Genomic DNA, 17,251 nt, shown 5'->3' on the forward strand with positions numbered 1-17,251 from the left:
CCAGACCTGAGCAGGCAGCCCCTGCACACTGGTAGTCCAGTTGTGCAGCACCTGCCCCTGCCCCACTCCCTCCCTCACCAAGGGGGACCTCAATCTGGCTCCCCACCATGCTCCTTCCCTCCCCAACAGACTTACCAGCTGCACGCTGATCTTTAAGCTGCCAGGCTGCAGTCCTGGCCGTGAGCAGGCTGCAGCTGTGCATCTGCACACAGCATTTATCCGCAACATTATTGGCCACATCAGTCAAAAAAACCAATTGCCAATAATGTCAATTTTCCTTTTAATCAGTGCTGATACGATATGAACCAATGTATCGGTGCACCTCTACTAGAAACTATCCATCAGATTACTAACTACACCAAATACTTAATTTGTTAAATAAATAAAGTTTGTTTAATAAAAACGAACCTGTTTAATAACAAGATTAATACTGATTATTTAAATCAAAGTTTTCTGTTTGCTGGTTCAAACAGCAAGCAAAAACAATTGTTTAAATCACTCTGAATTAAGCCTGTTTCACAATATGTTAAAGGTGCAGCTCAGCTGTGGGAGTGAAGAGGAAGTCTAAATGTAATCAAAGCAGTGGTTCACCATGACTGGAAGAAGAGTTGGTGCTGAGGGGGACTGTGCACAATGGGCACTACCATATATCTTATTCAGATGGGCTGCAGTAACCTATTCTTGTGGTAGGTTCCCATCAGAATGTTTGCCCAATAAGAGCTATGTATTTTAGATGCCACCAATACTGAGCATGACTATAATCAACTTTACAGTTTGTTTCTGAGCACATGATCTGAGTACATTCCTGAGCACATGATTTTTTGGCAGTAGTTTAATGATAGACAATGCACTATGTAATCAGGTTTTTTTTGTATGTGAATGTAAGACAAGGAGCTTTTGCTCCCCACGCTGACTGCAGAGGAAAAAAAAACACCTTGTCTTGTAGTCATATAAATATAGTAAATGTAATTTAACATTAAATATAAATATCTTGGCAAGTACTTTTAACAGCTTACTATAATCACCTAAATGTGATAAATATTAGAGTAAGCCAGGCGTGTTGTTACACCAACAATTTCACCATCAAAATAATCTTCCAAAGGTGTTTTGTTTGTTGTTGTTTGAGGGATAGAGGAGGTTAGGTGTTTTGCTTAAGTAGCAGCCTTAAGAGCCAATAATAAGTGGCTAATCATGGCATATATCTGAATAACAAAACCACATTTTTCTTATTAGTGATTGAGTATTTTTAAAGCATAATTATACATTTTATGACTTTAAATAGACTTGTAATCAGTTCTAAAAGCATGATAGAATAATGGGAGTTCCTACCTTTTTCAGGAACCGTACTCCATAGGTAAATATATAAAGGTAAAATGTAAATTTCCACCTGCAAAAGGTAAAATGGATTAATTCTATATTATTAGGTTTACAACATTTGATCCCCCATTATACTGTCAGAACAGTGTGCATTGGCCAACCAAAACAAATACTATCAGTTTTCTCTTTCTGTAGATTAAATTATGAGGCCCCTGATTCAGCAAAGCACTTAAATACATGCTTATATTTTACTGAAATAAACTGAGGCAAGCACTTAATTTCAAGTTAAGCACATTGCTACAGGCTTTCCTGAATCCTTGTCACTCTTTCCAAGTCTTTGGGATGAATCTCCAGAAAGTTTTGCTTTTACAATTGTAAGTTTTGGCCTCCTGTGCTTGGATAGTTATACCACTTTGAAAAGGGATTGAAGACACCCAATGCAGTTGAACATGCCACTAATAATTTGTCTCTGTTCCTGTTCCACAGTAAGAAAACCCAAATTACAATAATTTCTTACAGGAGAAAATGGTTGTTGTTTAGTATAATTTAGTATGGAACAGGAACTGACAGAAGAAACAGTTATACCAGGCTAGTTGGCATGTGTCTTGACTGCCGGTGCACTACAAAAGTTTATGCATCTGTCTGTGCCCCTGTGGGTATAAAGCAACTGTATGAGCACCACGTTTTGATTGATTTCCTTATGTTCTAAGAACTTTTAGTTTTCATTTTAAAAGTTAGCACCCAAAATAAAAAGTTAGCTTAGTTGACAGGAAAAATTGAGCAACTGAGAAAAAATAAAAACATCTTCTAATATTAATGGGAAAACATAGCTTGATTAACAATTAAAGCAAGAAATTAATTGGAGCATAGAATATAAAACTATGCCTGGCAGTAACCAAGTGAGACTGACATGCTATCATGGCCTCTATATACTGGATCCTGGGGTAGGGAAATTAGTTTGTTGCAGAGGGTCTCAAGAAAAAAACCTGTGAATGAGCTGATCTGTAAATCTGCATGTAGTTAGCTCACCAAAATCCTGCTGTTGGTGTTTAAAGAATGCAGAGGTTCTTCAGTAGAGAATAATTCTGATATTTCTCTACTTCTTATTAACTATAAAGAGATAAGTGGTCTTTTAAGAGGTCTGCAGGAAAAGGCAGTAGAGTGCACACTACAGCCAGATATGCAAAAGAAAGCCCAGCAGCATGCTGGTAAGGCAGATCCACTCTGACTTGCACACAGAAGTCAAGGTAAATCAACCTGGACCAGACTCCAAGAAATAAAAACTGGACTCAACTGAACAGCAGAGCCAAATGGATCCAATTATGGAATGGACAATTGAGAAAACAAGCCACACCTTGCGAGAAAAGGAGATATGCTAGGAAGTGAAAAAAAGTGAAAGTCAAGGCCTAATACAACATGACTTCTTGAAAAAAAAGTAGTGGTGCTTTTGAAGGTTAGACATATTGAAAATAAATACTAGTGACACTGTTTATAACACTATTAAGAAATACCAGCAGATATTAGAGGAAAAAGTTAGGTGATATTCCAGTGCTTAAACATTTCTACTAAAATGTTTGAGTGACCAAAAAGTAGCAAATACCAAAAAACATTATTTGGTTACAGTCAGTGGTCACTGAAACATGTTAGTATATATTAGTGAAGTATCTTCTCATCTGTAAACATATTCCTATTTAAGGGGAAGTTAAGGCATCTATCTAAAAGTGAAACTTCCACGTCCCTAAAAGGTAGAGTCAAATCTAGCCTAAGTCAATACAATACAATACAAATTATGGAGAAAGAGTGTAAAATGCCAGTAAATAAGACTGCTTTAGCTGCACAAAAACAATTTCTTCATGTCCCATAAGACTCAGAATACTGCAGAGGTGAAATTACTCAATTGGTACTACATAAATGTTGGACTCTTCAAGAACTCTCAGAACAGCATTTGTCTTTCCTGATGTCAGATTCCCCAGGAATTACTGAAAGAAGCTGGCACACAGAGAAAGTTAGCTTTGCTAGTAGAAATCTTGAAGTCAAGGTGTGAGCAGATAATCATCATGACAATTGTCTGAAGGAGTATTATCTGAGTAAAAATTTCCTTATCAGCCAGATCCTAATGAATAAAAGCAAAAGTCATGCTATTCTTTTGGTAGAATTTGTAAGGCTGTGCCAACAGAAAAAATATTTCATAAGGTAATAAATCATTTATCTCATTGTACTCAGTGAATAGTATTACTATGAGACCCTTCTGCTGCATTTCCCCCCTTTCCTCATGCACAGCATGAATGATGACGATTATCTTTTGCTGTCAGTGTTTCTGACATTTTCAAGGTAAAGTTCAAAACATTGCTTTGGACATTTGCAATTAGGGGATAGAAGTCACAATAGTGCAAAAAGGTTAAAGTCTACTGAAGAGTTCATAAACATTTAAAGTTTTCAGTGACTTAAATTGTTAAACTATGGGACATTTCAATTCAGAGTCTTCAGAGGAGACATGGCAAGACATGCGATTTTTGGGATGAGGCATAAAATTCCTTAGACTCCAATCATGCCATTATAGTAACATCTGCCAGGGGCCATAGGGGGAAAAATAACAGAATTCATGATGAATACCATTCACAAAATGCTACTCAACCTTGGGGTGGGTAAGACATTAAAAAGCATATGGTCTTCACCCCATACCTTTTGCAATAAGTTATGGGCTTAAGCTTTAATAATAGCAATTATATTTTACTTGTGCACTGAATACCTGCAAAAGTCTTTCATTAAATCCATGTCTGGTAACTTCCTTTCTTGATTGCTTCAAAGGAAAATTTTGTCCAATTTAAACAGAGAGAGTAAAACCTTAAGCCCCTACATTAGGTTTATGGTCTCTTCCATGCCACCTCAGCCCAGTTCTACACAGGCATATTGTTTTAATTAACAGTAAAGTATCTAGAGCCAAGATCATGGTAGATATATGAATTTAATTCCAATCTTATATGCACTGGGGTTATTAAATGGATGTTGGATACAATAGATATTACCTATGTAACAAATGAATGATCTAGCTTAGCAATTTAAATAACCAATTCACTTTATCTTGTGAAGTTAACTGCTACTTAGAATTAACTTAATAACTGGTTAGTATTTAATTTATGCATGTCTTATTAAATCTAAAAAAATGCAAAATATAACAAGATGTTTGTTAAATATGACTAAAGTATACTGAGTCCTATAAATTTACCATTAAATTAAATCAACAGCTCTGACTGTTTCAAGGGCAAGTGGTATTTCTGAATCGTTACAGTCTAAAGAAAGATGCATACAGCAAATGTTTCCTTCAGTCTTAAGACTGGAAGAGATGCTGTCTATATCTGCAGACTATCAGTAATTCAGTTGTGGAATTACTACCAGCCTTGAGGTTACAAACAGATGTGCTCCCTCGGGAATAAACTGAATTGTCACCGAATTCAGTGCACGGTTTCCCACCTTCTCACTGGAAGGAAGATAACCTGAAGCCATGTCTACACAAGGAGTGTTTTACGGGTATAAGCACAGCCACTTCTGACAAAGTGCTCCTAATATGGCTGCAGCTACACCAGCAAAAGTTCCTTAAAACAGCCCTTGACATGCATCAGCAATATTCAAGGAAGATACTGTTGGAGATGGATGACTTTTTGCATAAATTAACTATATTGTTAGGGCTTGATTCATAACAAATATTTGGCTGAACCCTTTGCAGTTCATTGTATATTTTGTCTCCCAATCACATTTTTCAGTTGCAGGTTTATGGTTCTGACACGACTTTGGAACTGGCTCTAGGTTGTGAGTGGGTGCATCAAAAACATTTTGCCAGTCATTTGACAAAGGCCAATTGTATGTTTTCTTCAGTTTTACAAGAGGACCAAAAAGCAATCACAGATGGGCCTGCTTATGTTGTTACTTACAATCATGTTTTGGTGCCAAATAGAGAAGGAAAGCTGCAGCTTTCCAGTTAAGATTCTATTTATGGTTTATAAATGGTAAAATAAATAGTAGATGTTTTAATAAATGGTCAGTTTTTGATTTATTATAGATCAGGATATTTAACCATGGCTTACAATCTTTAATAAAACCACATATAAATATATAATGCTCATTTCACTTATAGCATCCATTTATCATTTATTATTCCTTTAGAACTTATACAGACTGACTTTAACTTAAATAGTCTATTTTATATGTAAACACTCACTTCTTAATGGTCTACAGATGGGATGTCAGGTTTAAGGTAGCCTCCACTCTTCCATATACCTTGCCTATCCAGACAGACTGAAGGTCTTGGTGTGATCTAGACTGGCCAAAATGATAAAGTGTTTGGACTCTGTCCCCTGGGTTCGATTCTGACTGATTTATGGAAAATGGCCCTACTAAACTATGAATTGGTTAGACTATTGCTGCATTATCAGAAACTCGGCTCTCAGATACAGGTTCTATCCAAGAGAATTATAATACCATATTCTGGCATGGGAAGCCAGGAGAAAGGCGAGAACAGGCTTTGCTATTAGCAGAGATTCTAGTTTTCTTCGGTTAAAAAAATCCCCAATTTTCAGATTAAAAAAGTACCCCAAAATCCACATTTTTCCTGCGACTAAAATGAAACACCACTAATATATATAATCTTCATATTAGTGGTGTTTTATTTTAATCACAAAGTAGATTTTGGGTTACTTTTTTAATCTGAAAATTGGGGATCTTGACCTTCAGACTGAACTGACCAACAGAATTGGAAAAGCAGCTAAGAATTTTAGACCATTACAAAAAAAGTACATAAAATAACAGCAACTACCAGCTGAGGTGAAACTGCAAATCTATGAGACTTGGGTGCTGTCAATCCTTCTTTACAGTTCAGAAATGTGGACTGCATACGTTAGACATATAAGGAGACTGAACAGCTTCCACAGATATCCGTGTACAATCGTGAAAATAAAATGGGAAGACAGAACACCAAACAGGTACTGGAGTACACAGGGCTGGCACACTTATGTACCACTATGAAGAAAAGGAGGTTGTGATGGATCTACCATGTCAGGAGAATTGGAGGAGACTGTGTCCCCAAGAATATTTTGTACAGTGAGATTCAAGATGGCTCTACTAGAAAGTTGGATCACCTTCTATGGCAGTACTATGATGTGTGCAAAAATTATAAGTCATTCAGCATTGATACAGAAAGCTGGGAGGAGCATGCAGAATCTTGCCCAGTCTGGAGAGAACACCTTCCACTCGGTGCAGCTCTGCATGAAGCAGCTTTGATCCAGAGGATGGAAGCAAAGCAAGAAAGAAGAAAGCAGCATGCTATAAATTTGGGACTCCAACCCAGACAACATGGAAATCTGTGAAACATGTAATAAGCTGTATCTCTCTCAAACTGGGCTTGTCAGCCATAAACAGATTCATCAGGCATGACAAGACATCATATTCATACACTATGATGCAGAGGATCAATGGTTGCCTATATAAACACCTGTTCCTGATTTAAGAAAATATTTTGAGACAGACCCAAAGAAGGACTTAAGCAGTAACCAAAGTTCAAAATTCTGTTTCAAAAGACGCCCACTCAGCCACTGTCTAACCCCGAGACTAGGGGACAGAAGTTACACATAAACCAGTTTACGTGATCAGAAAATCATTTAAACCATTAATAGAACAAGTTCAGTGCACATACATTGCTTTCAATATGGCAAAAACCAGTTTAAGGTAAACCTGGAGGTATGTACTATCAAGCTTAGACAATTTATGTCAAATTGGTTTATGTAACTTCTGTCCCAGATCTCTTCCTGCTTCTAGTCAACTTACGTCCCCCAGCATCCCAGGATGCTTTGCAGTTCCTTTGCAGAGGAGGGACAACCCTGATGCTCTGTTCCCTAGCCTGCTTCCTGCCTGTGCCCATCAACCTGTAGGGACAGGGGGGCAGAGGCACAGAGCTGCAGGCACCCATAGCACAGGTCTACACAGTACATGGTGGGAGGGAAATCCCCTCCACAGGCTGGGCTGGGGGAATTCCCTGCTTCCCCCTCTCCCACAGCTGGTGCCACAAGAGGGAGGGGGAAGGAGTTCCCAAGGTCACCTGGGACACAGGCGCCAGGGAGCTCCCACTTCAAGGGGCTTCCTTCACCCCACCTGGGGTCCCCTAACCTGAGGGAGCCAAGGGGATTCCTCCCTTCCCACTTCCCAGCCACTGACAGCTTTAGCCACTGCCACAGGAGGGAGGGAGAAGTTGTCCTCTGGGCTGCGTGCTGGCCAATGAAGCCCAGCGTGGAGCTACCAGGGAGCACTTACCTCAGGGGGCTCCCCCCAGCCTGAGGTCCCCCAGTCCAGGGCAGCCCAGGGGAAGCCCTCCCCTCCGCCTCCCCCCACGGCTACTCGCCTCAGCCACTGCCACAGGAGGGACAGGGGAAGGAGTCCCTTAGGCCGGGTGCCTGTCCATGCTGTCCAGTCTGGGAGTACCATGGAGTCCCCACCTCAGGGGGCTTCCCCCACCCTGGCTCAGTGTCCCCTAGCCCTGGACATCCTCAGGAAGCAGAGGAGAATTCTCCCTTCCCACTCCCCCACAGGGCTGCCTCAGGGGTACTTCTTAGGGCCTCAGGGGGTACTTGGCAGTGAGTGCCACTGCCACGCCGTCGTGCCACTGGCATGCTCGGTGATCAGCTGCGGGGGGACTGCGTCCTGGTGGATGCACTACTCCTAGTCACTGATTGGCTGCAAGGGCACCCTCCCCCCCGCCCACTCATCTGGCTGGTGGGGGACTCTTGCCTTCTTGACCAGCTGCCAGGGGTACGCTGACCCAAAAAGGTTGAAAGCCCCTTTGACAGGGACAGCACAAGGCTTACTGCAGCCCTAGTGAAGAGATATGTATGGGAGGCATGGTAGGTAAACGGTTGCAAAGGTGAATGCTGTCCTTTCACAACAGGGTGAACAGCTCTGGCCTTGTGGGAGTTGATCACAGCGTGGCTGAGGGCACTCTCTCTTTGCTTTTCAAATCAGAATAATGTGGGAGTGATGCAAAAATATTTAGTTCACCTATACTTCTAACAGGAGATGTTTCCAGCTTGTGTTCCCTGGTCCTTGCTTCCCTGGTTATCAGACCCAGATGGAAGCCCTGAGATGGCTGTCATGGTTAATAGGATGGTTATTTCCAGACCCCCTGAGGAGGCCTGATATATGTATGGCTATATAAGCACTCTTTGACATCGACTCGGAAACCTTCTCCATGTCTCCTAAAGGTTATATAATAAAGCTCCTAAAGACTTCATGTTACAGTTAAGAACACAGGATTAGAAAGGTCCACTCAGCCTGTGGAGTCCTGTTCCCTACACTTGCAAGCCACCAGTTAAACAAAGACTCCTAAAATTGGCCATTCGTACACAAGAGCCACAAAACATGCATATGAAAACAAAACAAAAAACATACAAAATTCTACAGATAAAATCAGCGTATAAGGAGAGGACTGCCAATGTTCTGTTATGCAAATAGAAGAGAAATATTTTGACTAACATAAACCCAGAGGGTCCTAGGAATGGGACCATGATTCATGTTCAAAAGGTGGCAAAAATCCCACAGTCCTCAGCGGTCCAACCTGGGGTAAATATTCTTTCCTGATCCCCCATCTGGCCAGCAGTAGAACCCTGAGCAAAAGAGCAAGACCTTCTAGCCAGCTATATGAGAGGTTACTAAGTATAAGCAAGAACATCAGTATACACCAAACAAAATGGCCACAGCTCAAGGTGGGAAATGTGCAGTGCTTTAAAGAAAGGCAAACACAAACAAAGCATTCACAAAAGGGAAAAAAATCCTTCCTGACCCCTAACAGAGATGAGCACAATTGCCTGCAGCATGGGATTACCAGACACTTAATGCACAGAGGAGTTCTCACACCTAACATGGGGATTGCAAACACTTGAATCTACCCACCAGAGCTCTCTATCCTATTATATTATCCCTGCCATAAGCTTCATTTGTTGCTAGACCTAGGATCTTGAATAGACTGCCACTCATTCTAAGGAAATATATTTAATTAAGACTGACAACCATTTTAATGTACTGCAGATTTTAGAGTTTTACTTGGCAAGTGTGCAAGTTACCTCTTTTTTTTTTTTTTTTTTTTAAACAAAAGTAGCTGCCAGCAGAGGGATCAGATTGATCTGACTGTGAAATCCTCCAGGGGGAGCAGCCCATGCTGGGAAACCTCTATGTACCAGTTTGCATTCAATAATAAAAGAAAAGGACAGCAACAATTTGCTTTATTTGATGACAATTAGGCAGATCTTTGAGACTCAAAACATTATGACAATTTGTCCTTCCGCTGGGCAAAATGTGGGTGCCCTGAATAGATTCAATAAACATATCACTTTTGAGAGATCTCAGAATGAACTAACTTGGTTAATAAATGATTTAGTGTTTCATACGTGAAACCAAGGTACTGGGGTGACAGCAGAGCTAAAAAATGTCTCTCCACATATAAACATCAAACTTTTTCTCAAAAGCAGAAGACTTGCATAGAAGCAGCATCTTTAAATGAGCACTCTAGAGCACTTCTCAGGAATGAACTAAGAGATTTGACTGCTCTCATTCAACATGACAAGTGCTTTCTTGGTTCAAAGTACAGAGCGGATTTCCTTACCTCTCAAGTCTTTCAACTTCAAGCTGCTAATAAAATTTTAAGATGTTCCAGAAGGATTCAGAGCAGCAAGAAAAGGGGAAAGAGAACCTATGCAAGTTAACCTGCACCGGTCCAAAGCACTAAATAAAGACCAAATTCTAAAATCAATTACACATATGCTTAAAGTTGGGCATGTTCTCAAGGACATGGCTCAATTGAGGTCTTAAACTTTCATTCCAAAAATTGAAATTAAACTCTTAATTACTTCATTAATAAAAATTGATTCCTGAAACAAAAGAATCATAAAGATTCTATCCAGCCCCTTGGCAGAGCCTGACAAATTGTCTGCTGTTTAGTTTAGTGGTGGGAAACCTCTCCTGGGAAGGGACCTTATGTAGACTAGCCTAAATCAAATATAGCATATTTACATTAAACACACATATAATATTAGGCTTATTTTTCCAGTGGGGAGAATGGATCCTTGTCTTGGATTTGAGTATGAGGCAGTAGGGGGTATGGTGGACAATGACCAGCAGGTGCTGTGGCTCTGGCACCAGCTGCAGCTCTGAGCCAGGGTTGGGGCCAGAGGCACAGCTGCTGCCTGTGCCCTCATCACCTCTCTCCCCTTTCCCTGAAGCCTCTCTTGATCTTGTGCGCCTCCCCTACTTCTTCTACCATCTCCCCCCATCCCACTGTTGCTGCCCCTCCCACATGCACTCCCCCCACCACTACTTTCTTGAGCTCTGGCTACAGCAGGCTCCATCTCCACTCCAGCCTGGGGCATGGATCATGCATTTACTCCAGGCCCAGCCCAGCAACGAAGCAGAGTCAGGGCCACAACTGCCACACCACTGTCAATGGTATTGGGTGAGGCTGGGGCCAGAGCAAACACATGCTCCATGAACCAGGCTGGAGCAGGGCTAGAGCATGTCGAAGCCAGAGCCAGGGCCAGGGCAGGCAGGGGACAGGAACATGAAGGGGAAGTGGGAACCAAAGCTGCAGGGCAGGGGTGGAGAGGGTGGGAAGGCACAGGGGGCAAGCAGTGGGAGTGGACAGGCAGTGGAGCTAGGTGCAGGGGGCAGGCTCCGTGCCTCTACTGCTGGGGGGGGGGGGAGGAATTTAAGACAACCGTCCAATAATTAGATTCTGTACATGGAAAATTATAACAAATTTATACATTTTTCATGTATAGAAATTAATTATTAGGGGTGTCATTTAAAAATTCAAGGTCATCTTGGATTCACATAAATATTGTACCTTATCTGAGATTGCTCAGTAAAATTCTTGTTACCCTGACTGGGAGATACTGGAAACTGGGGATCAGTAATTTTTCCTTCCCTTCTTTGTCTCCCTCCCATTTCTTCTGTACTGATATAATTTAAATTAGTGGTGAATTTCAGTACTTAACATTAAAACAGCCTCAAACATAATAGTCAAAATAGGACTTGGAATTACAGATTACCATGGAGGTGTACACAGTGCAGGGAGATAAAATGGCTACTGTACAGACATGAAGGGGCATGTTATGTATCCTGTTCTTGTCTCATTTTCTACATTGTTGTGTATAGGCTCTGTGCTCTATTTTCTTCTTATATGCATTTACTGTAATATATTTGCTTAGTGCATGCGATTTTCACCCTCTAGTGACTGGGTCCAGGACTGCAAGAACTTGTCACTTTTGCAAAGCTAAAAGGTTTTGCAAAGTTAAAAAGCTAAAGGTTTTAGCAGGAGGCAGCACTTAAGTCAGGCACTGACTGTTGTAAACACCGTTTTTAGTCACTGCTACTGAATACAACATTAGGACAGATTCATACATCCACGGGTTATTATGCATATACTTATGTGAGAGCAGCACATTCACAACTTGGGAGTTTGCTTCCAGAATTCAGACATCATCACTACCACTGCTGTGAAAAGTGACCTTCAAGAACATCATGAATTTGGACATGCAAACAAAGGAACTCTTTAAAAGCAGTGGTTCTCAATCCCTTTAGACTCAAGGAACCCTTCGTTAGACTCAAAGCCACTTGGAAAGTGCCAGCTTTTAACATTCACGTTTTTTGACTGGAAAAAATAGAGCGATTCTTGTGTTGCAAAGAACTTAGAAAAACCACAACAGGTTATAAATGTTTTTGACACTAGCGATTCCTCTTTGGAATCTCTGGTTTTGTCTCATGACTCATGGTGCGGTACCCTGGTTGAGAATCACCACTTTAAACACTATATTTTGCTTCCAGAATTCCTACTATTATATTTACTCAGGCTTTTGACATTAATAGCCTTCCCTGTATATTTGAAAGGGCCTAGAGCACACACTACAAGAAACTGTGACACCCCTAAGTAGATCTTATTAAACAGTTTTTAACTTGTGCCTGGCACACAGCCATGGACATGTTTTGCAATATTATGTTTCATTAGCATGCAAATAATCTAGCAGTGCAGAGGCAAAACTAAAAACATAATACAAGCTATAAAAGGTACGATGAAGCCCGGCTTTCGTGAAAGTACTAAGAAGTCATGAAGCCTGAGAATTGTGATTATTAGTGCATTCCATTCTCTTTTCACTTAAAGTGGGATCTAAGTTATATTTATTAATTTTTATAATTTATTATTTAGTTTACAAAACCATACTAATCCTAAATAACACAGATTGCCTTGTTAGATGTGGGGCTGCTACTTCCAAGGGGCAATGATACAGAGCAAGGCACTCCACTCACACACTAGAGCTACAGCAGCTCTGCTTATCTGGGTTGGCCTGTTCTTGCCAAAATTAAATGGCTTCCTGCAGTATGGAACATAGATGAGATGATTTGAGAAAGAAATACTACTGCAAAAGGATTGCCCTCTGTTAAAATGTGCAAAGTAGCAGGTAGTATAAATTGGGAAATCTTCATTGCCTTCCTATTAAATTTTATGGCTTAAGATTTAGCTGATTCCTGATTTTCCTCTTGGCTGCAGTTTAAAGTAGTTATTTAATATTTAATGTTAGAATGCCACTTGAGACCAGTGCTGTCCTAAATCTGCATGCTCAACATGCAACCCTGAAAGCCTTAAGAACAAAATTTAGTAGTGCTGAAAAAATACAGTGCTAAATGCTGTAGTGATGCAGTGTTATAAATAATAAAGTAAGTTGGTATAGCTAGACCAAGAATATGTATAGTGCAATAGGTATTTTTGTAATTCTTGCTAGGTTATGTGGCCCCTGATAGTTCCACGGTTAACTGCTCTTTCCTTTCTGGAAGCTTCAAGGCCAACATGAAGCAAAGTTTTGGTAAGGACTTAGAGATCCATTAATAAGACCAATTCTCATGCAGTGAGAACAGACACTTTCAGCCAGGATACTAGGGTATCCTGGGATGGTGCCAAATTCTCTGAAGAGTGCTGAGAGGTGGGAGGAGATAAGCAGATAAGCTAAATAGATAAACAAACTCAGGCTTATCTCTGCCTGAATGATCCCCCACACCTGATTCCCAGCCCCTATGTAGGGAGGTTAGCACTGCAATATATACATTAGTTTTTTAAATTGGGTGCCACTCAGTTCACAAGTGACAGAGGGTGCCTCAAGTCCAATGAAAGGTGCTTTGAGTCCAAAAACAGTTGAGAACCACTGCCCTAGAAAGAGACACTATCATTAAGAAAACTCCTAGGAAAAGTACATAAAACAAAAAAAGAAACCAGAGTCCACTATTGTGCACTCATCTCTTGAGTGACAGGATTTCACATTTTGCAATGCTCAGTGCCCAAAAAATAAACACGTCCTAGAAAGGAAAAGGACTAAGAACCTTTGGTTACTAACCTGGTCCAGCAAGGAGCCTCTTTCAGTAACCCAGACAAAATGGTCTCTCTCTTTTTCCCATTAGAACTGATTACAGAAGACTCTTTAGAAGATGCCATGGACCACACTCTCCCCAACCTACCCCCACGCATGCTGGATCCAGCATCAGTGGCACCCACTCTGGGTGGAATGGGCAGTACAAATTCCAAAGTGGCCAGAACAGGACCTGCAGGTCCCAGAGTGGCAGGGGCATGCACCATATGCCACATGGATCCCAGAGCAACTAGAATGGACTCCAGGAGCAGGGCAGGTCCCAAACTCTGCATGTGGAGCTGATCCCCTGAACACCACTGGTGTGTCACCTGTAGGTCAACTCTGAAACTCAGAGGCAGCACCAGGGACCAGATATCCATGGGTCATATCTTCTGATACTCCTGTCCTACCTACATTATGCTCAGGATACATATTGCACTTTTAGTTTCCTTTACCATATATACTTACTGTAATGAGAACAAAAGTCAGCCTGCCTCAAGTTTTTAGTATGCATAAGTCCTCACTATTTCAAGTAAATGACAAATGAAACAGTAAAAAGGAATTTGTAACAGGCTTCAGTAATGCTAGTATAAAATTAACAGGCCAGAACTCCAGCAAATCCATCAAGAAACATCAAACAGCCAAGCATCACTCATTTGTTTTAAAGTATCTAAGCAATTGGGCATGAGTGACTGTTTTGATGAATGGACCCTATATAAATCAAAATATCCTTTTTGCAGGATCTTGGCTTTGTCCATCAGGGTGCAGGGACCCTGAATTCTGCAGCAGGCTATGCCTCCCAACTTCCAGTAGCCTGCCAGACTATCAGTGGGCTTGAAGGAACCATGGGCCATATGTTTGATACCCGTTACAGTCATTTGTAAATGGCCCAATCCAAGTATATTTTTAAGTGAGTAAAATTTTCTTGAATGTTATAGGTCCATTAGGACACCAAACAGGTTCCCAAACCATGCCAGCATCACTCAGCCTTTTGTTCCTGCAAGCCAGATGGCAGGCCTGTGGCTGGCACAGGGCTGGTTCAGAGGATAAGGCCTGGATAGGGCCTTGCATGGCATTGGTTCCCTCACTCGCCAAGATTGGTCCCTGGGCTGCCCCTACCCACTGGGGTCAGACCCCACTCTGCCCTGCAGGCTTGATTGGGCACATAGGGCTAGATGACAGGGTACTGGGGACTAGATCTGGCCTGCGGGCCAGGGGTTTAGTACCCTTCGTGGATCACTGGTGATTTTCAGGATCACAGCAAGTGGTCTGTGGATAGCACTAGATTACTAATGGCTTTACAATATTTTCAAATAAAAAGTTGGTAACATTTCCTGAGAAATGCTGACTATTGACAATGATTCATTGATTCAAAATGTCTGGGAACCACTGCCTTGAAGGATTCCGCACCAAATCCAGTTTCTGAATAAGGGGTTGCTTCTTCCCCCAAATCATCCATTTACTACACAATTCTAATGATGCCAGGAAAGTGGAATCAGTGAAACCACAAGAGCATAATCACAACACCAGAATCTATGATTCTGAATTATTAGAAGGATCTCCAACAGCAAACCTCTAGCCTGCCAGTTCAGTGAGTTTTTCCAGCAATATGAATTTAGAATAGGCAAGCAACACATTTTCTTAACATCTTCCACTGTCAGCCACCTTGTTATTCTGGACATACTTGTGACGTCATCTCCATATACCACAACCTGCTCTGTCAGTCAAAATTTACTTCTACGTGGGTACGACGGGAGATCCTTGTGTAACAGCATTTTGATAGACAGTTGTCCAAACGCAGCTTTCAGTAGACATTATACTCAGCTGAATCAGTTTATAACTTCATCTTAGTCAAGAAAGATTAAAAAAAAAAAACTGAAAAAATTATTATAAACTGCCAATTTAGCCTATAGATAGTATCACGAGAAAAATACTCATCTTAGCTTTCTGTGAAGAGAATGCAAAACACATAATTTTAGTACTTTACTGCAGCTTTCTACGCTAATAAATCAGTCACACAGAAGGAAAACTATATTAGAGTTTGGAAGGGCTATTCTACTTTGTAGCATAGAGGTGTCATTTGCTACAATAGGAACTGAGACCTTCAGATTTAGGGCCATATATGAAGACAATAAAAAAGTATCAAATGTAGTACAAGGCTATGTAACAATGCAGACAGGGATGAAGGTAGTGGAAAAGAAGAAAGAATGGAATGTTAATTTACTCAATAAATGCTACAAATCGAACAAAATCCTGCTTCTTTTACCACTGAAAGGAAAAAGTTTGTATACCGAGAGGAAGCACAGTAGTTTCACTGCATGAGGTTAAGAAATGGCCCTAACTCATGAGTACAGTTACTTCTGGGAACTGTTTCTAAGACTATATGTTTGGAAGTGGTGTGTCAAAGTTTACAATCTCCTTGTAGGCAGAATGACGGTACCTAGCTCCAGAGACACTGGGGAGAGAAAAAGGCTATAATGGATTGCAAGTATTGGACGTTTGCTGGTATCTCCCATAATAAAAGGTACAGCAACAGCTTTTTATGAATAGTTGCATTTAGAAAAGGTGTAAAATCCCACTTGTTCATAACTAAATGAGGAATTCAGTCTTCAGATTTAACCTCAGCAACTCTTTCTTCCTTATATTTTTGGTTGCAACAGAAATACATTATAAAAGCAGGTAAATATATTGCTTGCATCGTTTTTGTAATTTTAGGCAGACAAACTGAACCTTTTGCCATTTAGTAACAACACTGGCTCTGGGTGCAGACAGAACTGAAATTTGCAACAAGTGAAATGCACTTGGAACACATATACAGGGTGGCTTTACAAGTGCTCTGGGGTGGGGGTGGGGCATTTTAATTACAGCTGCTCTCAGAGCTGCTTTAACTCAAGCATCCACAGCATAATATGCAGTCAGCGTTCAGCGCTTCAAAATGGTGGCAGGGCACTTTAACTAAAGCTTGTTCAGTGAGCTTTAGTTAAAGCGCCCCTGACATCATTTTGAAGTTTGGGGATGCTGAATCCAGGGACACGGAGACTGCTAGAGTGTGCCATTTAGTACATGTTGGAGGAGACATCTGGCACATGTAAAAGTATTGATATATATTCCCTTCCCTGTGCTGTTTCCAGCTGCAGCATTTTAAAGTGCTGCATTCTTGTCTAGTGCCAGCTAGGGGATGCTAGAATATGCTGTAGGGAGCTGATCTGGAGCTGTTTTCCAATCCTCTCTCCCTTCACAGGGATGGGAAGTAGAGGGGAGAAAGCAGAGGATAACTAAAATGGGGTGGGGGGGAAAGGAAAGAAGAGGAGAGTACAGAGAAAAAGGTTCCTAAACTCAGCCACAGGGGGCCTGTCCAGACAAGTGCAGTCCAGTAAGCTTTAGTTAAAGCACCCCCAATGCCATTTTTCAGCACGGGGATGTTGATAAATGGGACACTGGAGTCTGTAGAAGTATGGTAATTACTAGCTCCAGCAGAGTCAATTAATCAAGTTGGCTCCGATGCA

At 41.1% G+C, this 17,251-nt stretch overlaps 1 protein-coding gene across 2 annotated transcripts in view; it reads right to left on the reverse strand.

The window, feature by feature from the left end:
- CERS6 (ceramide synthase 6) overlaps positions 1-17,251 on the reverse strand; it is a 219,689-nt gene that overhangs the window by 101,058 nt on the left and 101,380 nt on the right. For both annotated transcript variants that reach the window (XM_019554084.1, XM_019554085.1), the window contains exon 4: positions 1,330-1,387. In XM_019554084.1, the coding sequence (XP_019409629.1) occupies positions 1,330-1,387 (58 nt within the window). The remainder of the gene's footprint in view (positions 1-1,329; positions 1,388-17,251) is intronic.

This window comes from Crocodylus porosus, unplaced genomic scaffold (genome assembly GCF_001723895.1).
Source record: "Crocodylus porosus isolate Cpor-Errol unplaced genomic scaffold, CroPor_comp1, whole genome shotgun sequence".
Classification (NCBI taxonomy): domain Eukaryota; kingdom Metazoa; phylum Chordata; order Crocodylia; family Crocodylidae; genus Crocodylus; species Crocodylus porosus.